This window comes from Protopterus annectens, chromosome 1.part1, assembly GCF_019279795.1.
Source record: "Protopterus annectens isolate FY-2018-M chromosome 1.part1, PAN1.0, whole genome shotgun sequence".
In the NCBI taxonomy this organism is placed as follows: domain Eukaryota; kingdom Metazoa; phylum Chordata; order Ceratodontiformes; family Protopteridae; genus Protopterus; species Protopterus annectens.
In genome coordinates, this window is record NC_056726.1 from 598183181 (window position 1) to 598206441 (window position 23261).

Here is a 23261-nt window from a genome sequence, read left to right on the forward strand (position 1 = left end):
TGAATACAACAAATCTGTATCCAGACTATAATATTAACAGAAAAAGGCGGGAAAATGAACAAGAAAGCTAGACCTTTTTTTTTTTTTAACAGTAAAAATACACTTAAAACAGCAATAAAATCACTTTAAACACAGCAGATGTCCTTTGAGGAGAAATTACAGTGGTATGATCTGTAGCTTGAGAAGTTGTTCGGATCAGATTTTTTGGATGGATCTTTTGTAGCAAAATAAACAGCAGATTTGACACTGCAGTATAGTTTAGAAAGGAAAGTTGGCAGCATCTGGAATGGATCTGCCAGAAGAGCTGGTAGGATGTCTGAATGGAGGATTCAGATGTAAGGGTTTAATTAATATTTTAGGAAATTTTAGGAGAATAATTGGTCAAATGTAGAGGAACTGGAGTCACCACAAGGGACACAAGCTGCTGCTTTCATCAGTTAATAACTGGATTATATTTCTGTTTTAATAGGCAGTCTGTATGAAATAATGATTTTTTTTCCATGTTTGTTATTCACTCTTGACTGTTGTACTTACAGGGCCTCTCACCGTAAGTCAGCACTTTTGTTTTTCTGTGCATTTATTTGGTGGTGGTTTTTGCCTGTCTGATGTAAAATGTTATATTTGATTTTGATATTTTCTTCTTAGCTGCTTGCCATGAGGTATTAAGTTATGTTTTTGACCTATTGTTTTGCTTCCTGTACTTCTATGCAGATTTTAGGTTTCATACTGACTGCTCAAAACCTTCCATTTTGCTCCATATTTGCTTTCAGTGAAAGCTGAGTATGTGTTGCAGTTCTGTAGTGCTTGATTTCACATATGCAGACACTATGTGCATTTATAATAGATATTAAAATAAAATATGTGAATAATGTAGTTGCACTATATTTTTAAATTCTAGCTGAAACAAAATGGCACACTCAAGCTACCAAAATCTCAAGTTCATACAAAGATCGCAGTCTTCAGAAGGACTCTCCTGGAAAAGACTCACCTAATAGGCTTACACATGTAAGTTTAATTTTTCTTTTATGAAACTTAGATTTTTGTTTTTCTGAAATGTGTGTAATTTCCTTCATTATCACATTCTATTTATTTATCTGTGTGTTTATTTGTTGCCTTTTAATAACTGGGTAAGTTGTCTGGTTGGCAGACCCTGTACAGCAGTGACTGGGTCTTATGGCAGGTAGACGTTTGTACAGAAGAGTGAAGTACACTTAGGAAAAATTGGATGCAGTGTGTAATAGCACAGCACAAGGAATGCAAAACAGAAGAATAAGTTAACAGAAATACACATTTTAGTATGTATATAATTTTGGCAATATACTTTCAGCAAGTAATGCAGCGAATATGTAGGTGGTGGCACTTAGATGGATATGATTTAACCATTTTCTCTAAATCAGGAGCAGGCTGCATTATTTGCAAGGTGAAGAGCTGCACATTTTTTTTTAACTTCAGGAAGGAGGTCATTCCATATGGAAAGGTTTATATTAGAGAAGGCTGTTTCACCAGTGATGGTTTTAAAATGTGGTTTGGCAAGGGTGATGTTTTCTTTTGTCTTTGTAAGGGTGTACATTTGCAGATTTTAAAGGTGGACACTGGCCCCTCTGTTAAGATTTATAAATAAGGGAGATAAGAACAACAGAGGCTCAGCTATTTATAGGTAGCCTTTTAAAGATGTTAAGTAATTCACAGCAACGACTGGAAGAAACTGCAAGTAAAACTGCAGCCCATAGTATATATCTTATTAGTCTGTAGTTTGTGTGTGTTGGAACTAGAATGTAAGATTAGCAGTCGGAGGCCATACTCAGTATATGCTAGGTTAACTTGTAGTACTGTAGCTTTGAAGGATATATTCACATTTTTTAATCACGTCTAATTATATTTATTGATGGTGAATAGCAACTACAACATCCACTCTTAGCTGTTTGAAACAGAGAAGCAGCTTCATTACTTAACATTCTTGAACTTATCAGTGATCCAGTTCTCCATATTACACTCTTCTGCTACCTGTTTGCATGGCGGGATCCCAGCCTCCGCTTTGATTACCATACAGAGCTCCAAGCAACTGGCAGGTATTTCCATATTAGGGCTGCCTATGATTTATTTATTAACCATTGTTGGCCTGACTAATCCCGCTAGGCCTGCAGCCTCTTATCTGGGGAGTTCTGAGGTGGTATTTTGAAAGCCAGGGAAGCACTTAACCAGAAAATAAGTTATAATCTCAAAAATGGAGTACGCACTTCATTTTTAGTTATCTCATCCAGACACAGTGCATTGAGGCTACAAAAGGTGGGATTGTATTCAATAGTTAGCCTAATCAGTGCTGAATATAAGGGCATCATAAAACAACTTAACTGTTTGTGAGCACTGATGCAGAAAAAGCAGTTCTGTAGGATCAGCTGGAATTTTATGAGGTGGGCCATGGTAGCATTTGCATTTCCTGATAAAATATTAAAGTTAATAAGGAGGTTATATAGGAGCAAGAACTGAGGTGGGAGGGTTCTTCTTTGACAGAGAAACCAGTCAAGGATATCTTCGATCCCTTTTGTTATTACATTATATTTAAAGCCATTAGCAATGCAAATAATAGATTTGTAAATTCAAGGAAATAACTGGTGTGTGGTAATTAAGAATGGTTAATATTCATCAACGCTGCCTTAGTGGCATATATGGGTTCTGCACCTTCTTAAACCCACATTGGCTGCTTTCCAAAACTCAGAATTCCCTCCTCTGACTCGCTTGTGACAGTGGATCGTCTAAACCTCTTCCATCGGGGGAAGCCTAATCTCTGTCACTGTAAGTCATTTGGCTAGTCGTTTAGTGCTAGCTCTAGGAATCACTCAGTTGACTCTTCTCAGCAGTCTGCATTGTTGGTGAATTACAGCTTCCAGACTCTGATAAGATCCTTTTGGGAACTTCCTTTCCTCTCTCATATTATATACTTTTGATTTATTTCTATTTTATTTAAAAAATGTGTGTGAACTTTTTATTTTAATATACTTGTTTTTTATTGCTTCTAATTCCTCTGGGAGCTCTAATTTACTACTGCTTTTAATCAACTGTAGAGCTTTTCTAAAGTGTTTTATGGCTTGTGCTGGGGTAACTGAAGTTCCGTGGTGTCAGCTGAACATTAGGGACTGCTTCATGCATGTAAAGCCTCAAGTTAATTGTGCCTTTTGTTTGCCTTCTTCATTGTCAAGTTCTAATGGGAAAATATTACATTTTTTTCACTTATCGTTAAATCACAATTTTACCATAAATTGCTTTATTTGTATTTTCTATGAAGATTTTTTTTTTATTTCTGACAAGGGAATCCCTATGTAAATGCTTACTTATTTTGTTTTAAAAACGTGAATTTTACTTGGTACTGTGACTTTGTGGTGCAGCGGTAGCATTGTCGCCTCACAGCAGGAGGTACTCCCGTTTGATTCTCGGCTGGAGCACCTTCTGTGTGGAGTCTGCATGTCCTCCCCACGGTCGAGTGGCATTCAAAAGACGTGCGTGAATGGGGGTGCCTTCGTTGAAGGTTGGGTGTCGGGCTGGCAACTCGGCACCGTAAAAATCTACAGCTAATCATTAGCGGACTGGAGTTCCGCTGTGGCGACCCCTAACCAGGGAAAGCCGAAAGAAGAAGACTAAGACTGAGACTTTGTGTGCTGCTGTTTACTATATTGTGCACATTGTAGAACAAGACCTAGCACATTTTAAATTGTTTGCGTAATAATTATTATGCAGGTTGGCCCTATTTGTTGTGTGGGGGAGTAGTTTTTATTTTCTGTTATTGCTGATCTTAGTCAGCCCTTAATAGTACAAGTGTATTATTGTGGCTGATGTTTTTCTCCTAACTTGATGGATCTTTGTAGAGATTTTTTGCAGTGTGTTAACAGCTTAGATGACTTTGCTGCATCTTTGCCTACTGAATAGAAGTACAGTGTGAATGAGATTGTTTCTAGTGCTTTGAGAAGTGTATTGGAAGATGCAGACATGTTTTATAGAAATATAGAAGCTTTTGTTGGAATGAGAAAGATATGCTTTGTTACGTAACCAGTATGTTTCAAGAGTATTTAAAAAGTCAGATTTCATATGCTCCTTTAAAGTCTGAATTTGTGTTTTGACCTGCTGCTACCCAGTTCTCAAACAATGGGGGATGGTAGAGGTAAATTGATGCATGGGGCATCTGGAATGAATCCAGGTCGTTGCCCCCCCCCCCCCCCCAACAAGGAATCCAACTTCAAAAGGTAGAGCAAACAAGCAAAATTCCCAGCCTAACAAGAGAATAATTCAGTGAGGATACTTTTAGAAATAGATAGAAAATCACCCTCCCCCACCTGCCAGTCCAGACACATCTGTTCTCTCCAGTAGTCCTTCACATGTTGCAACGGGGTTTATAGAACCAGTTTCTGCACCACAAAAAGGAAAAGCATTCTACTGCAGAATCTTTTAGTTATCATGGAGACCAGTGTTAGATTTGTCTTATCTAAATACGTTTCTGAAAGTACCTAAATTCAAAATACTTACCCTGCAAATGTTTCTACTACTCCTTCCGGACCATTGCTTCATGGTAACTTTAGCTCTGAAAGACGCTTATCATCGCATTCCAATTGATTTTAGTTTCAGAAACTGCATAAGATTTGGTGTGTATGACTCACATTATCACTTTTCTGCGTGGGCTACCTTTTGTATATTTACAAAGTGCTGGGTTTCAGTGATTGCTAGCAAATTTTCCCTTATTTAGATGACTTCTGATTTATGCAGTCTGTTTCTAGGTATTTAGAATTACTATACAAGATTTCAACCATTCTAGCTTACTTGAGTTTTGGGCTGAACCTGTCCTGTCACACCCTTGAAAAGAATTGTCTTCCTGGGGTGTATGATAGACACAGAAAAAAAAGAATGGACTTTGTACCACAAGACAAAGTCCTGACTTATCAGAACATTTTCAGGGATTTCTCGTTTCAAGAAAACTGCCTCCAGAAGAGAGTTTCTCAAAATTCTAGGCGTCATGGCATCAGTGACCCTTATGATACCATCGTCCAGACTCTGTATGAGAAAGACATAATGGTTCTAAAAAAAACTGTTGGTCCCAGCACCTGCATTCCTTAAATTTCCTAGTACCAGTGCTGGAATTTGGAAAATGAGTTACAGTGGTGGAGGGATCAGATGTCTGTTAATCCAGGCCTACTCTTCCTCCAGACGCCACTTCATTCAGTCCAGACAGACTTGTCAGATTTTGCATGGTGAGCAGTGTCCAGGGAGTTCAAGAGCAAAGATAATGGGGTCCTTAAAGCACATAAAAGTCAAAGAAATATTAACAGTAATTCAGGCCTTAAATGTCATTCACCACTTATGATCTACAGGTCCCCTTTTTAGTGGTCACAGGCAGCACCACAGTCATGTGGTACCTGAACAAATAAAGGGGTACAAGGTCTTTCCGTCATTCTGGTTGGCAGTGATGATCAGGAGCTAGCTAGCCTTACAGCATTATTTGATGCTTCAGGCTCCATACATCCCATCAGAGCAAAACCTAGTGGCAGACAGACTAAGCAGATCCTGGATGAACCCTCACCTGTGCAAATATGGGACAGAGGTCTTGCATGATTTGGACCAGATGTGAAAAATACCTCAAACAGATCTGTTTGCCTCCTTTAAAAATGGACAAAAAACTCTGTTCAGGACATCTTTGTATCCTTGGAGGGCAGCTGCATTCTTGAACCCAGGATGTGTTCCTTTATGCTTTTCCACTCTTTCCACTGGCACCCAAGGTTATTCTGATGATTCAGAAAGAATTACCAAAGATAGTTGTGGTAACCTCCTTTTGGCCTAGGTAGAGTTGATTATTCTCGGCCAATTCCGTTAAAAAGGACAAGTTACCACAAGCTTCCTCACTTTCTGGATATGCTCATACTGTGTCATAGGTAATTGGTGCACCCCACCTTAAGGCAATTGCATCTCACAACCTGGATGATTCTATCATGATACCTTTTAAGTACTTGTTTCATAGAGGATGAGCAGCAGGTACTGAAGGAGGCAAGAAAATCTGCAACTAGAAAATCTTACATTTACAAGTGGAAGAGGTTTTCTACGTGGTGCCTAACCAAGAACTGAGGGTCCAGTATAGTATGTACCTCTCTGTTTAAAGATTGTGAGCAACTCAATGATGGCTTAACTTGTTTATCTGTCAAGGTGCATCTTGCAGCTGTCTCTGCTGCCTTGTCTATAGATCCCCCTCTTTCATCTCTTTTTGTGGTCAGTTTATGAAAAGGAGTTTTGCATTTGAGTCCCCCTAGAAAGCAAATTCCTCTTCCTTGGGATGTCAAATGTTTTGTTGGAAAATTGTCATTTCCTTTTGACCAGGCCTTTCAGGTAGATTTAAGGTTCATCACTGGGAAAACTGTTTTGTATTGCTCTGATATCTGCAAGTCGAGTCGCTGGGCTGCAAGGTGTCATGGTTGGCCAACCTTGCCTAATTTTCCACAAGGCAGGGTTGTTTTACACACACATCCATCTTTCATGCTGAAAGTTGTTACTGAATTTACCCTGAATCAAGTTATCAATTTCCCAGTTTTCTTTCCAGAACCAAAAAAAAAAAAAAAAGGTGAGAGAAGATTCTGCCTACCTTGATGTGCACAGGCAACTCAGGTACTACTTTGTCAGAACTAAGCCCTTCCAGAATGGTGAACAGCTATCTGTTTCTTATTGTAGGGCTAAGAATGGTCAACCTATGTCTAAGTAAACGATTGCTTATTCATTGTCCTCTGCTACTGTTTTTGTTACTCCCATCATGGTAAAACTATTCCAAGCGAGGTTATGGCACATTCACTAGAGCCTTTTCCCCTTTGGTGGCTTATTGGAAAGGAGTAGGCTCTACAAGCATTGTGAAGACCTGGCCCTCTGACTGTTCATACCTTTACAAATCCGTACAAACTAGATTATTTCTCAAGTTCCAGAGCAGGCTTTGCGAGGACTATTATCCAGGGCCCCCAGGATCCTTATTCTTCCTACTTCCAGGTAAGGTAAGCTTTGGAAATGCACCCACAATTCATTGAGGCAATGTGACTGATAAACATAGTACAGTCACACAAGTCCTACTTGCCTGTAACAGTAGATGTTCAAATTTCACTCTGGTTCAGTGGCAGCGGCCACCCACCACCTTTATTTTTTATATAGTTTGATGGTATCCAACCTTGTTGTGTTGTCTGTTGGCTTTGGTTGTTTGTGGTGGTGTTCTTTGGCTGCAGATTGGGTAGTTTGAGGCGATTCTTACTTCTGGGCTTCCCAAAACAACCTGTACAGCTAACATCCTGTGAATGGGGGAGGTTAGGCTCCCCCCGATGGAAGGGACTTAGCAGATCGGAAGAGGGAAGTCTGAGCTCTGGTAAGCTGCAGTGTGATTTGTGCAGGCACAGAACCCATATGCCACAGAGGCAGTGAAATTCAAACATGTACAGTTACAGGTAAATAGGATTTAACACAACTGTACTGTTTTATTTGTAGACATTATTATTTTGTAATTCTTAAATCCAGATAAAAGACGTTTTAGAGCATTATGCAACAGTACCAAGCCTTTTTGTGATATAAAATAATTTAAGATAAAGTGAAAGCTATAGTGGTAAATTATGCAACCCGCATTGATTGGATTGATTCAGCAATACACATCTATGAGTTTGATATGATGACATGTTCAGGTGTATGTATTAAAAAGGATCCTTTTCAAACAGCTTGAGATATGTGGGAAGAGACTAAACAAAAGATAGTACAAAATGCACAAATGGAAGCTCTTGATTATGGATGTGTATAGCAAATTACAAGCAGTGAATATGTTTTTAGTTCTTTTAGTGTTATAGAACTGGTCAGTCATATTTTACCAACCTGCGGAGTAGGTGTGAATGTCAGTAATTTGAATTAATTTATTCACACTTGGGAAGAGGGCAATAGTTAAGTGAAATCCTCTACCTCCCGGAACAAGTTGGTGTAAGATTACCTGATTTGAAGTGGGGTACTCCAAAGCTACAGTTTAGTCCAGCACATATAGCTGAATCAGAAGGGTAGAATTTAAAGTGGAGGATGATGACGAAATGGAGCCAAGTTCAATAGATAAGTGACAGACTGAGACAACTACAATTGTGTTGCAAGTCTTTGTGGAGATTAGTAACAACTGTAACAGAATACTGTGTTGACAAAGTAGCAAAGTAGGAATGGAGGTGGTGACATTTTGCCAGTTGGAATGTCTGCATCTAGAGGTATAGAAAATAAGCAAAAGGGAACTGGAATTTAATGAAAGAAAGTATCAAAGGAACTATGGTATTGTGAGCAATTAACTTAAAAGGATGAGACTAAGCAGGAATTTGAACTGCAATAGAAAATTCCTTCCCCACTAGGGATTAATAGAAGACCATAGGCAAAGGGGGGGGGGGCAGCTTTAGCAAAGTTTTAAGTTAAGTCCAGAGCAAAAAATACTGTTAAAAAGGTGTAGCTAGACATTTATTATATGATGACTATAAGAACTAATAAGAGGATGTTGGAAAAGACTGGATAAATAGAAATTACAAAAGAAGAATTAAAATAAATTGTGTGGGACTACCAAATATGCAGCAAAGTTGAGAAGGTTTATAACTTTTTGTATTGAAGTACTTGCACATGTATTGTTATACTGCAAATAAATCTCAAGAGGATTTTTCCTTACGGAGGTGTTGAATACTGGAGAAGTGATGGGGAAGAGGGAGGAAATCAGGGACATGTTTGGGATTGTAACAAGATGGCACATTTTAATTCCATGTGGAGTAGTTTGATGTAAATTTGGGAGAATACATGATAGTAACCAAAGAAATTGTTCTTTTTAGCTGGGATATAAGATCTGAATTGGGCAGGCACAGTAAGTACTTACTAAATTTAATTATACTGGTTGCCCGAAAGCAATTACTAGACAGTAGAAATCAAAATCTAAACCAACTGTAATGGAACTGTTAAATATTGTAAAGGAGATAAAAGAATTGGAAGTGGGATTGTTAGAAAAGGGAACCCGCAGATTTTATAGAAATGGAATTTATGAGAACGATTCAGTGATATTTCTCAAGATAAGTGAGGTTCAACAGAAGACAGGAATTGAGCAGTTTATATAACAGTAGAGTAACTAACAATTGTTACAAAGTGTGTCTGTGTGTGTGTACTGCAAGGTAATAATGTTGGGTCTGTTTTAAGGTTTGTTTTTGTTTCTATTAATTTATGTGAGCAGAGGACACAAATTAAAATACAGTGATTTAGTAAAGATGTTAAAGACATGGCAACTGCAGATATAAGTAATACAAATATAACCGTATGCTGTAAACAATTATAGTTAAAATGTTGGGTGTGTGTTTTGTGCATCTGGATAGGCAGGGGATATTTTTCCAGGGGAATATTACAGCAATGTCAGGAGTGATCTGACAGTGTGCATGGTTTCCATAACAAGTATAACTGTGTCAAGACAAGACATAACTGCTTTTGAGCTAGAAACGATGTCGGCCATCTTCAGCACACCTGCTGTGAAATGGAAGTGGGTGAAATGGATAAATCTTGAAGTAAAAGAAGAAAAGAACAGAGAGTAATGCATAAAATGCGACACACCAACTTTGAAACTGCATGACTGTTGGAACGACAAATAAGAGTAAGCAGCATCTGCATCCATGTTCAGTACAAAAAGTATTCACAGAAAAAGGCAGTGCTTTGTTATTTAGCATGCTGTATCTCATCAGCATTTGGCTGTCTGTGCCTTTAACATCTATAATGATGCTGACTGTTACAGATGCAGTGGTTTGCTACTCTCCGGTACCACAGCTGTTAACTGAATTATTTTAATTAAAGTGACAAATCAGTTTACTTTTTGTGTGTTCACCACTGAACATTGGTGTGACCAGTGGAGCAGGTTATTTTACTGCATCAACAAGTCTGAGAAAAAGTTTGGCAGAGATCAGAAAGGTTTAGCAGGTAGCTGTCATAGTGATGACCTGCACCTGTCAGCCAGTATCTGGAATCCCAGGGGTAAGGGTCTTGCTGCCCCTATAGTGCCTTTTTAGGCATGGTTCAAATGACAAATTCACCACCGTAACAGGGACAGGCAAGCAAAAGCTGAGGATAATGCTACTCAATGCTAGAAGTCTAAATCTCAAAATGCACTCACTCGAGGCACTCCTTAAAATGGAGAACATCGATATCTGTGCAGTGATGAGACCTGGTTCAAGGCTCTAGAGAGCACCCCTGCATTACCAGGGTATAACTCATACCACACTTTTCGGCCATCTAACCTGGACACCAAAGGCGGAGATGTGTCCATATTCATTAAGGATATCCACACCTCCAGGCTAGTTGCGCAGCATAATGCATCCAAGGTTATCCAAGTGCAGCTAACTCTGGACAAAACTGCAATCCAAATTGTAGCTTGCTACAGATCCCCCACCATGCCCCAGGATTCCCACTCCTCTTTTCTTGATATACTAGAAAATATTAGGGTTCAACCAAACACCCTAATAAGGGGTGATTTCAGCTATCCCACCATTAACTGGGAAAAATACTCATGTACCAGCTCCTTTGCTCAATGCTTTCTGGAATTCATAAATTCCAATGCCCTGAATCAACTTATCCACACCCCCACCAGGGGCAACAATATCCTAGACCTAGTCATTAGCAACATGAGTGACCGGTGTTCCACACCTGGTCAACTCCTCGGTCAGATCCGACCATAAGCTAATCACCCTAGATATCCACATCACGCCCTCACCCACCTTTAAGGAAACCACGGTAAAACATTTCTCCAAAACCAACTTCATGCCTCTTAAGACAGAAGTGGTGAACTTCATGACACCCATGCAGATGGACAATACAGTTATGACTGCTGAATCCTGCACAAATGCACCTCTATAAGCACTTACACGAGTGCATGGCTCGTGCTATCCCATACAGAACCAAGATTCTATCCACCAAAAAAAGGAAGCTAATCTGGTGGTCCCCTGCCATAAACAAGCTCTACAACAGAATGAAGAAACTGTTGCAAAAGAGAGTAAAGTCCCGTGAGTGGAGGAGCTCCCTGGTCAGCCTCAGTAAGAAGGTGAGATCCTTTATGAGATCCTCCAAAGCTACCTACGAAAACAAAATTGCCAGTGATTCTAAGGGCAACCACAAAGCATTCTATAGCTATGTCAAGAATCTCAGTGGCAACACCCAGATCTGCTTTGAGTTTTACAGCATCCATAGGGACCGGACAACACCCCAGCTGCTTTTTTACACAAACTTAGCCTGATGAGCCTGGACTGCAAGGCCATGGAACGTATCATCATGGAACTCATAAACAAAGACATTGGTAACCTCCACCTAAACACACTGTTCAACCTCAGCCTCTCCACAGGCTATGTGCCCATAGAATGGCACACAGCAACGGTTATTCCGCTCCACAAAGGAGGGGCCACAACTGACCATGGTAACTATTGCCCCATAAGTCTGACTAGCCTGGTCTGCAAGGCAATGGAGCACATCATCATGGAACTCATTAACAAAGGCATTGGGAACCTCCATACACTTGACCAGACCCAGTTCAGCTTTGTTAAGGGCAGATCATGCCTACTAAACCGGGTTGACTTCTTCGAGACAGTCAACAAGGTCATAGATGAGGGGAAGGTAGTTCACACTGCCTACCTTGACCTCGCCAAGGCTTTTGACACAATTCACCACTCAGGAATTATAGAAAAACTCACCAGCCTAAACATAAACCCCTACATCACGAGATGGGTTGCCATCTGGCTTACAGAGAGAGCTCGCATGGTAAGAATAGCGGGCTCCAGGTTCGACTGTAAACCAGTCACAAGTGGTATCCCACAAGGCTCGGTCCTGGGACCCCTACTGTTCAGCATATACTTCTCAGAAGTACAGGCAAACACAGGAGGACTATGGCTAACCAAGTTTGCCGATGACTGCAAACTGGGAGCCATAATTATCTCTCCGGCTGACACAAACATTCTCCAAAAGGGTCTTACTGAGATGGACACTTGGTGTCAAAGTCATAGTCTCAAGCTAAATGCCAAAAAATGCATAGTCATCCCCGTTTGGGAAAAACAAAACACCCATGAATTACCACTTAGGTGGCAGCCCCCTTAATACAGAAGTGGTAATAAGAGATCTGAGGACACAGGTAGATAGTAATCTCTCCTTTGACAATCATATTGCCAAAGTAGTTAGGAAATCCTTCTGTGTAGCCCATCTAATTACTAAAGGGTTTGCATCTAGAAACAGAGGTTGTAGTGCCAGTCTACTTGTCACTCATCAGACCCATCAAAGAGTGCAATACCCCATTTGGGATGTACCTCACAAGACACTTCCAACAGCTGGAAGGACCACAAAAGTACCTCACCAAGAGGATTACTGGCCTCAAACATATGTCTTATGCAACCCGGCTGGAAAAACTCCAGCTGTACTCAGTCACATATCGCTTACTCAGAGGTGATCTCTGCCTGACTTACAAAGCCATGTCCAACTCAGAATTGATGGACATGCTCCAACTAAAGAAATCCAAGTCAATGCGAGCCACTTGCTGTAGTGAGCTAAACCTCGCCACAACAATAAATAGAACATGCTTGAGGGATGGATTCCCGTCACAGAGACTCCCCATGCTTTGGAACAAAATTCCTAACTTCATTAGGCAGAACCCCTCACTAACACACTTCAAGAGAAACCTTGACGAGTGGATGGGTAACAGCAAATACACCCCTGGAATCACGTCATTGGCTCTTCTTGACAGATGCTCAGTTAATTAATCAATGGAGCACCGAAAGCTGACACACTCTGGCTAAGCTTATAAATGCCCTCGGGCAGATAGCCTAGTACCTACCTATGAACCAAACTCTGGACCCCACCCAGTTCGGGTTTGTGAAAGGCAGATCATGCCATCTGAACCTGATCGACTTCTTTGAGGCAGTCACCAAAGCCGTAGACGAGGGTAAGGTGGTTCACACAGCCTACCTTGACCTCGCCAAGGCTTTCAACACCATCTCCCATTCTGGAATTATAGCTAAACTCACTAAACTAGGTATAAATCCCTACATCACAAGATGGGTTGCCAACTGGCTCACTGACAGAACCCACACTGTAAAAGTTGCAGACTCCAAATCTGACTTCAAACCAGTGACAAGTGGAGTACCATAGGGTTCAGTAGTGGGGCCTCTCCTGTTTGGTATCTATTTCTCTGAAGTACAGGCTGACACAGAAGGCCTCTGGCTAACGAAGTTCGCAGATGACTGCAAACTAGGAGCCATAGTAGAGTGCCCAAATGATGTGGACATCTTACAGAAAGGCCTCACTGAGACAGATGCCTGGTGTCAGAGGCATGGCCTCAAGCTCAATACCAAAAAGTGCATTGTCATCCCCTTTGGTAAAAACTCTACTAACACCGAATGTGTGATAAGAGACCTTGGGACCCAGGTGGACAGTAGTCTCTCCTTTGATTGTCACATCGCCACAGCAGACAGGAAATCCTTCTATGTGGCACACCTCATCACAAAAGGGTTCTCATCCAGGAAAAAAGAGGTCATTATTCCCCTCTACTTGGCACTCATTAGACCCATTATAGAGTACAACTCCCCTTTTGGAATGTACCTCACAAGACATCTGCAGCAGTTGGAAAGGCACAGAAGTACCTCACTAAGAGGATTACTGGCCTGAAACAGTTGCCCTACACTGACTGTCTCAAAAAACTCCAGCTTTACTCTGTAGCATATCGCCTACTCTGAGGAGATCTCTGCCTAACATATAAAGCTATGTTAAACCCATAGCTGTTGGACATGCTACACCTAAAGAAATCCCAATCCCTCCAAGCTACATGCTCTAGGGACCTAAACTTTGTCACTACAATAAACAGGACATGCTGGAGGGATAGATTCCTGTCCCAGAGACTTCCTATACTCTGGAACAAGCTACCCATCTATGTCAAGCGCAAAGTTCCTCATTGGCACACTTCAAAAAAATCTTGATGAGTGGATGAGAAATAAGAAATACACCCCGGGGATCACTTTTGTGGCTCTACTCCTTTACAATATTCATTGCTTCAATTTCAATCAGTGTAGTGATTCCATTTTCTAATAAATGTTTTTGGCAGTAAATAGCATTAAACTTGGTAAACACCTTATTAGGCAATTTAGATCCTGTGTCCCAGACTCCCAGCCCAAAAGAATTACTTCTTTAGGTACAACCTTTTGCCCCCCCCCCCCTCAACATTTCTGATAAAGAACTCTGTAGAGATTTTTTTAAATCAGCCAACTTATTACACTCAAAAAAAAAAAAAAAAAAACAAAGAACATGTTCTGATTTCCAAAATACATTGAGGGATTGTGGGTTTTTTTTTTTTTTTTTTTCTTGCCTACGTCATTGTGCTAAAAGTTTTTGTGGTCTGGATTTATCAAAAAATAGGTGCTTAATATTAACCTTTTTAAACTTGTGCATGTTTATCCCATATTTCCCTTTAGCACTCTGCAGTTGCTCCTCTTCTTATTCTGTGAGCTTCCCCTCATTCTGCAGTCCCTCTAAATAATGACCATTACTTATTTACACATCTCTGTTTTTTCTGCTCCATTTTCATTTACTCCACTGCACTGTCTAGCCCTTCTGAAGATATTCCATAATAATTCTCAAATAATTTCCACTACCCATTCCTTAAATTCCTTTCTTTTGAACAGGTAAGTAAGAAAGTGCCAGTGTCTTATTTTTACTTCTTTACCCTGCAGCTTTATCTTAATTTCTGCATGATCTGAAGTAATTATCGAATGTGGGTAAAGGCTTTCAATTAAAAACACGTGCTGGGTAAACTTTTATTTCCTCCTTAGCCTGTTCTGCATCCAAAAATGCCTTTATTCCTCCAGGAAATAAATACGCTGAAGAAAACTGAATATAGCAGCTTGAATTTCTCGCCTGCTTCTCAACAGTCTGTGATTGCTGACATAAACTTGTCTTCTGCCTGGTGTATGGTAAATAATAATTTTCCACAAATACTCTGCTGTCCTCTGTTTTTAATACTTTCCTGTCACAATGTTGTCAGGTGCACCTCTTTCTGTTGTTACGATTCCATGTTTACTAGTATATATTTTAGCTGCTTTTTCATGGCCAGGTTTGGAGCATACCCAGTATGTATCGTTTTTTTTCTTGAATTCTGCTGTGGAACACCAGTCCAATTGCTTATTTGTACTTTCATAAAATTAATACTTTAAATTAAAATCAGTCATGCGTTGTGAAAATGCATCTAATCCTATTGATATTACCTGAGTCAGACTTCATAATTCTAACATTCTTATTCTCCTCTAACATCTTTAACACAGCTTTCTCTTCCTAGCTTAGATGTTCAAATGTATTATTTATATTCAAAATAACTGTATCAAATCAGCTTCCCACATCCTGTAAAAAGAACTAAAGGAAGTTTTATTGACAGTTTAAAGACACTGGTGCTTTTAAAAACAGAATTTATACAATTTTCATTAACTTCATAACATCAGCTTCAGGTTCAGTTTTCTGGCAGCCATTTTAAATTCCATTAATGTATCCACTAGATTCATATCAGTGACAGATATAAACATAAAATCTTTAGAAAATAAGTCCAAGAGTCATTCAGAGAGACCAGTCAAACTCAACTTTAATACTTTATTTTTCCCGTGCACTGCACAACACTTTTTCTCCCAAAAATATCTAGTTTTCCCCTTCCTCTGCCTATCTTCGACCTGTTCTCCTTGTCCCTTCCATTGTTCTGCAGTGTTAGCTGCCATGACTTCTGATAGGATAGTTGGGCTACCATTCTCTCGGACTCCCGAAGGGGCAAGAACTCTACAAAGGTCAAAGATGGCCCAGTCTTCTTATGGAAGTCTGTTTTCTTTAGCCAGAATAACATTAATGACATTGTCATTCTAGAGCCTCATGTCATGGACACTGAAGAAGGCAAACTTGCAGGTGACACAACCAGTTTGTGGTTTGGGGCTAAGCAGAGTACTGAGCAGTTTTTAATATCATGGTTTAATAGGTCATAATTTGTATGTAATTTTATGGTTTGAAGCGGATTACTACAATAAGGAACTATGAACTGGTAATATATCGATATTGGAGCTTGTGGTGCTGATTTCTCTTTTGTTGCTGGCTTAATTGTTTTTTATGCACACTGAACACAGTGGAAGCACGTGCTCCCTTTCTGCAGATATGATTTATAACTAGAAATCAAACAAAGAAATCTGGGAATGTAGAAGAATAAAGTGTGAGTGTGTGTGTGTGTGTGTGTGTGCATTGTCATCACAGTGGATGTTTTCTTTTTGCCTTTTGCAGAGTGAATGGAGAATAACTCTTCACACAAGTGCAGTAATCCTTGAGTGACATGCATGTAGGAGAAGAGAGCTAGAAACAGAGCCTGATAAACAGAAACTAATTAATTAAAAAAGGTCAAAAAGTGTGTGTTCATGTGTGTGTCTTCTCATGCACATAGTGTAGTGTGATTGCATAAAGTTGTTGAAATAACAGGTATCACTTTGTCAGTCTGATTGGGAGAAGGGTTGAGTGAATATTAGAGTCCTAGGGCCCTGCCTCTTCACATGATTGCAACAGTGAAGAAAATTCCAGAGAATGTAAATGTCACATATTCTTGTACTGTATTCCATGTTACTGTTACCTAGTGCAGTTTGAGTCCCAATTTTCTGAACCAAATTTAAATCGGGTGCTAAGTTCCCTCCCTCCATTTTACAGCCTTCCATGAGTTTATTGCCCAGTTTTGATGATACCTTAAAGTAACAGTCCAGGCTTCATATTGTTGCACAAGTAGCAATCAGCACAGGGCACCCCACTCGGGCGCTGTAAATAAACTTGGGGATATAGGCATAAACCCCCTGTGTTATGAGCTGGATAACCATCTGGTTCTCAGGATCCACTAAGTTAGAATAGGGGAGACCATCTCCATAAAGAGGTTGGTCACTTGGGGAGTCGCTTAGGGTTCTGTGCTGGGTGTTCTCCTTTTTGATATCTACTTTTCTGAAGTCAAGGCCAATGTCAGTGGCCTCTGGCAACCAGTTTGCAGATGATTGCAAACTAGGAGCAGTAGTGGAACCCCCCCCCCCAAGACACTAACATCCTACAGGAAGTGCTAACACGGACAAATGACTGGTGCCAAAGCCATGGCTTAAAACTCAGTGCCAAGAAATGCATAATAGTACCCTTTAGGAAATCATCTAACCTAGGAAATGACCTCATTGATAGCACACCCCTTAAGAGCAGAACTAGTAGCCAGGGTTTTGTGTGTGTATGTAGGTAGTTACCTGGCTTTCAACCAACTTCTGTCCATGGTAGCAAGGAAGTTATTCTGTGTTGCTGAACTTAAGAGCGTGGGATGTAGGCTCAAGGAAGTTATCATTCCACTGTATTAGGCCCATCATTGAGTACAACACCCCTGTCAATATGCGCCTGATTAGGCACATGCAACAACTGGAAAGTCTACAGAAGTTCATTACAAAAAGAATACAGGCATAAACAGCATGTCCTATGCAGATTGCCTCAAAGCCATATGTCCTGCAGACTGTTGAGAAGCAAGCTATGCCCATCATACAATGCATCCTTGGATCCCAGACTGATGGACTTTTTGCATCACATAATTACTCAGTCTAAGGATTTAAATTTTGCTTGTGACATAAATGGGACACATTGGAGGGACCAGTATGTGTCTACTTCTTTAGACTGAAATTATACTCTACTGAAACTATACTCTACTGAAACTTAAGTCAGCGAGACAAATCTGCTGAAACTACAAACTACCGATTAACAAAGCACCAGACGTCTGATATTAAAACATCTCTACAGATACTCTACACATCTTAAAATTTAGAGTGAAAAACTTTCCTTTATTGATGTTTTTGCAGGGGTGCAAGCCCCCCTCGGCCTGCCAACGCCCCCCCACACATACACATCCTGCACATTTTATATACCAACTCTGAGATCGCACTACAGTATGGAAAAGGTAAGGTCCAAAAATGTGTTCAAAGTTCCTTGTTCGGTATTTCATCGTTCTGTAGTTTCTAGTTTCATTAAACTAGTTTTGGCAGATTTCTCTTACTGATTTAAGTTTCAGTAGAGTGTAATTTCGGTGTGCAGGAGTAGACCCATCTCGGAGAATTCTCCCTCTCTGAAACAGGCTCCCTGTCTGTGTGAAGCAGAGCTGTTTCCTAGCCCATTTCAAGAGAAACCTGGACCAGTGGATCAGAAATTGGAAATACCTTCTGGGTCTAGCAGCTATACTTCTAACGGACAGAGGCAGCCTGTAAATCTTGCTGTAGCTTACATATATACCTTAAAATAACTTGTAAGGCACATAAACGTGTGGGATATAATTGGGATGCTTATCTAAGCTTATAAAGGCCCCATTGGTCATCTAGCGTAGTACACACCCATGACTACTACAACCTTTTTGAGCAGACAAGAGGCTTGGAAAGGGATTGAATATTCAAAATAGACAACCTAGGAAACAGCTGTTGTCACTGTTAACCCTAACATTGCTAGAATTATCAAATGGTGGCTAGCCCAAACTGAAGATGAGGAAGCATGTATTCATATAATGTCGTGAATGACATGGCCTTCCTTAACAAACAGTGGATCACAGATGATTAAAATTTTGTATGAGCCGTGTATGTACGTACACACACACACACACACACACACACACACACACACACACACACACACGTAAACAGCTTATAAGATAGGGTGAGACCCAGGAAGCAATTTGTCCACAGCTTTCTTTGCCTTACCCCAGTTGGAATTTTAGAGAGTGGCCTCTTCAGTATCTGTTGTTTTGGTCAAACACTTCACTATACTTTAATTTTCAAGCAATATATTCAAATAAATTATGTGCGTAGAATTTGCTGCACTGTGTGGGTTGACCAGGCCAGTGTATGTACAGAAAAAAAAAAATTAAAAAAACATAAATAATAATGCACACTATCTGCTACCCTACCCTTCTCATGTAATCATTTTCAACAGAGACTTGAACTTCACATTAATTTCATTGCTAATTTGCTTGCAGTGGCAGTATATAGAGATTTGGTTCAGTACCTCGCAGGATACATTTAAAATAACTACTTTAGCTTAACACAGTAGATGGCACTGTCTTCAGTTTAGGTTATTTCAACTCCTTAAATTATTACTTAGTAAAATATTTAACATGGGCTGTTCCACTTTTCAGTGATTCCCCTCAAGGGCTGTCCACTCTTCATGGTTATTGTACTGCAGTGTGCCAGACTAAACTGCAAAACCCAGTACCACTGACTTTATGGTAGATTTGGTTGGTTAAATATTCATGTAATCGTAACGTTGCAATATAGAAATTTATCAGTCTGAGCTGTTCTGTTTTTTTATTCAGTAAATTCATAGTACCACACTGGGCCTACTATATGAGTAAATAAAATATCCAAAGAAAGGTACAATGCATAATCAGGTTTAAATTATTAGAAAAGGATTAGCAGTGAAAGAATAGTATTTTAAATGATGTAGTTACTTTTTGGTGAATTATCCCACTTCTCGGACAGCAGAACAAGTTTAATGATGGACACCACCAAACCTCTGCACAGGCTCCAAACTCTGTCGACAGCATGATACCTTCAGAGAAACAAGAGGGTGATCTCTTATGCTCATGTCTTTTCCCTTCTAGAGAAACACTTGACTAGTGCAACAGATCACTTTGTGATAGGTGGTGGACCACAAAAAAGGTTTTTAAGCGCATCTGTCATCTTTAGTTACTACTACATGCATGTTCAGTGACATTTCCTGTTTCCTTTCTTTTAGCTTTATGGATAATGACAGAGTTGTATATAAATAAACAGAAGTTTGTCAGCTGTGACATTGCAGTCTTAAAGCTCTGTACTATGTGGTGCTTGTCAGTTTACAGACCTCTTGTTAATAAAGCCACTGGTTTAGCTGTTATAATTGAGTATGATTACATAATGATACCTAGAAACACCTATTCAACCTGTGTAAATAACCAGTGCTAGTATCATTGTGTGAAATGTAGTGATTTGTGTAAATAACATTATTGTAAAAACACAAGTTTAGCAATTAATCAAAGGCAATACACAGTTGTATGCAGAGCTCATTGTTAATGGAGCCACCTACAGAAGATGCAGCAAGCCTAGCAGCCAACAAATTCAGCTCCAACTTTACCCCTCTCTCCCTCAGGAAATACCAAAAAATGTAATTCCCCCTGCTGTCACTAGAGAACAGGTCCTTAATGCTCTCTCTCTAACGCCAAGTACACTGCATGAATGGGCATAGACAGTATCCCAGGATGCCTTCTAAAGAGCATGAAACATGACCTTATCTGACCCTGTGGAATTGCTGTTTAACTGTAGTCTTCAAACAGGCTTCATGCCTCATGAATGGAGAGTAGCAACAGTCATCCCTCTGCACAAAGATGGGCCATCTACAGACCCATAAGTCTCACTTGTTTCGTAAGCAAAACCATGGAAAGAATTGTCATGGAAATTATCAGTAATGATACAGAAAACCTCCAGACAGTGGACCCAACACAATTTGTTTTTGGCAAAGGCAGGTCCTGCCTACTCAACCTGGTAGCCATCTTTGAGAAGGTAACCAAAGCAATGGATGAGGGCAGAATGGTTCACACTGCCTACTTTGACTTGGCCAAGGCATTTGACACAGTACTCCGCTCAGGCATTTTTGACAAACTCAAAGAGGTTAGGTACAAACTCTTATGTCACCTGGTGGATAGCCAGCTGGCTCAAAGACAGGACTCAAAGTTAAGAGGTGGAGAATCCACCTCTACAAAAAAGCCAGTCACAAGCAGAGTTCCTCAGAGATATGTCCTGGAACCGCTGCTTTTTGGCATTTACTTTTCTGAAGTCACAGCCAAAGCCAGTGGCATCTGGCTGACTTAATTATCAGATGGTTACAAATTAGGAGCCGTCATTGAATCCCTCACTAACATAGATGTTCTCCAGGAAGGGCTGACACTGACAAATGGCTGGTTTCGGAGCCATGGCCTAAAACTAAATGCCAAGAAATGCATAATAGTATTCTTCAGGAAATCATCCACCCCTGGTAACTATCATATTAACAACCCGCCCCTGAGAGTTGACCCAGTGGTTGGGGACTTGGGGGACACACATAGCTAGTAATCTAACCTTTGACCTTCACATGTCCACAGTAGTGAGGCAATCATTCTATGTTGTGCAGCTTGCAAACAAAGGTATGGTTTCTGGGTCCAATTAAGTGATTCCCCTCAAGGGCTGTCCACTCTTCATGGTTATTGTACTGCAGTGTGCCAGACTAAACTGCAAAACCCAGTACCACTGACATTATGGTAGATTTGGTTGGTTAAATATTCATGTAATCGTAACGTTGCAATATAGAAATTTATCAGTCTGAGCTGTTCTGTTTTTTTATTCAGTAAATTCATAGTACCACACTGGGCCTACTATATGAGCAAATAAAGTATCCAAAGAAAGGTATAATGCATAATCAGGATTAAATTATTAGAAAAGGATTAGCAGTGAAAGAATAGTATTTTAAATGATGTAGTTACTTTTTGGTGAATTATCCCACTTCTCGGACAGCAGAACAAGTTTAATGATGGAAACCACCAAACTTCTGCACAGATTCCAAACTCTGTCGACAGCATGATACCTTCAGAGAAACAAGAGGGTGATCTCTTATGCTCATGTCTTTTCCCTTCTAGAGAAACACTTGACTAGTGCAACAGATCACTTTGTGATAGGCGGTGGACCACAAAAAAGGTTTTTAAGCGTATCTGTCATCTTTAGTTACTACTGCGTGCATGTTCAGTGACATTTCCTGTTTCCTTTCTTTTATCTTTATGGATAATGACAGAGTTGTATATAAATAAACAGAAGTTTGTCAGCTGTGACATTGCAGTCTTAAAGCTCTGTACTATGTGGTGCTTGTCAGTTTACAGACCTCTTGTTAATAAAGCCACTGGTTTAGCTGGCATAATTGAATATGATTACATAATGATACCTAGAAACACCTATTCAACCAGTGTAAATAACCAGTGCTAGTATCATTGTGTGAAATGTAGTGATTTGTGTAAATAACATTATTGTAAAAACACAAGTTTAGCAATTAATCAAAGGCAATACACAGTTGTATGCAGAGCTCATTGTTAATGGAGCCACCTACAGAAGATGCAGCAAGCCTAGCAGCCAACAAATTCAGCTCCAGCTTTACCCCTCTCTCCCTCAGGAAATACCAAAAAATGTAATTCCCCCTGCTATCACTAGAGAACAGGTCCTTAATGCTCTCTCTCTAACGCCAAGTACACTGCATGAATGGGCATAGACAGTATCCCAGGATGCCTTCTAAAGAGCATGAAACATGACCTTATCTGACACTGTAGAATTGCTGTTTAACTGTAGTCTTCAAACAGGCTTCATGCCTCATGAATGGAGAGCAGCAACAGTCATCCCTCTGCACAAAGATGGGCCATCTACAGACCCATAAGTCTCACTTGTTTCGTAAGCAAAACCATGGAAAGAATTGTCATGGAAATTATCAGTAATGATACAGGAAACCTCCAGACAGTGGACCCAACACAATTTGTTTTTGGCAAAGGCAGGTCCTGCCTACTCAACCTGGCAGCCTTCTTTGAGAAGGTAACCAAAGCAATGGATGAAGACAGACTGGTTCACACTGCCTACTTTGACTTGGCCAAGGCATTTGACACAGTACTCCACTCAGGCATTTTTGACACACTCAAAGAGGTTAGGTACAAACTCTTATGTCACCTGGTGGATAGCCAGCTGGCTGAAAGACAGGACTCAAAGTAAAGAGGTGGAGAGTCCACCTCTACAAAAAAAGCCAGTCACAAGCAGAGTTCCTCAGAGATATGTCCTGGAACCGCTGCTTTTTGGCATTTACTTTTCTGAAATCACAGCCAAAGTCAGTGGCATCTGGCTGACTTAATTAGCAGATGGTTACAAATTAGGAGCCGTCATTGAATCCCTCACTAACACAGATGTTCTCCAGGAAGGGCTGACACTGACAAATGGCTGGTTTCGGAGCCATGGCCTAAAACTAAATGCCAAGAAATGCATAGTAGTATCCTTCAGGAAATCATCCACCCCTGGTAACTCTCATATTAACAGCCCGCCCCTGAGAGCTGACCCAGTGGTCAGGGACTTGGGGGACACATATAGACAGTAATCTAACCTTTGACCTTCACATGTCCACAGTAGTGAGGCAATCATTCTATGTTGTGCAGC

General features: G+C 40.2%; 1 protein-coding gene across 1 annotated transcript in view; it reads left to right on the plus strand.

The window, feature by feature from the left end:
* Positions 1-23261, plus strand: part of SIPA1L2 (signal induced proliferation associated 1 like 2) — a 2064602-nt gene that overhangs the window by 1551988 nt on the left and 489353 nt on the right. The window contains exon 14 of the mRNA XM_044087172.1: positions 899-1005. Coding sequence (XP_043943107.1) covers positions 899-1005 — 107 coding nt within the window. The remainder of the gene's footprint in view (positions 1-898; positions 1006-23261) is intronic.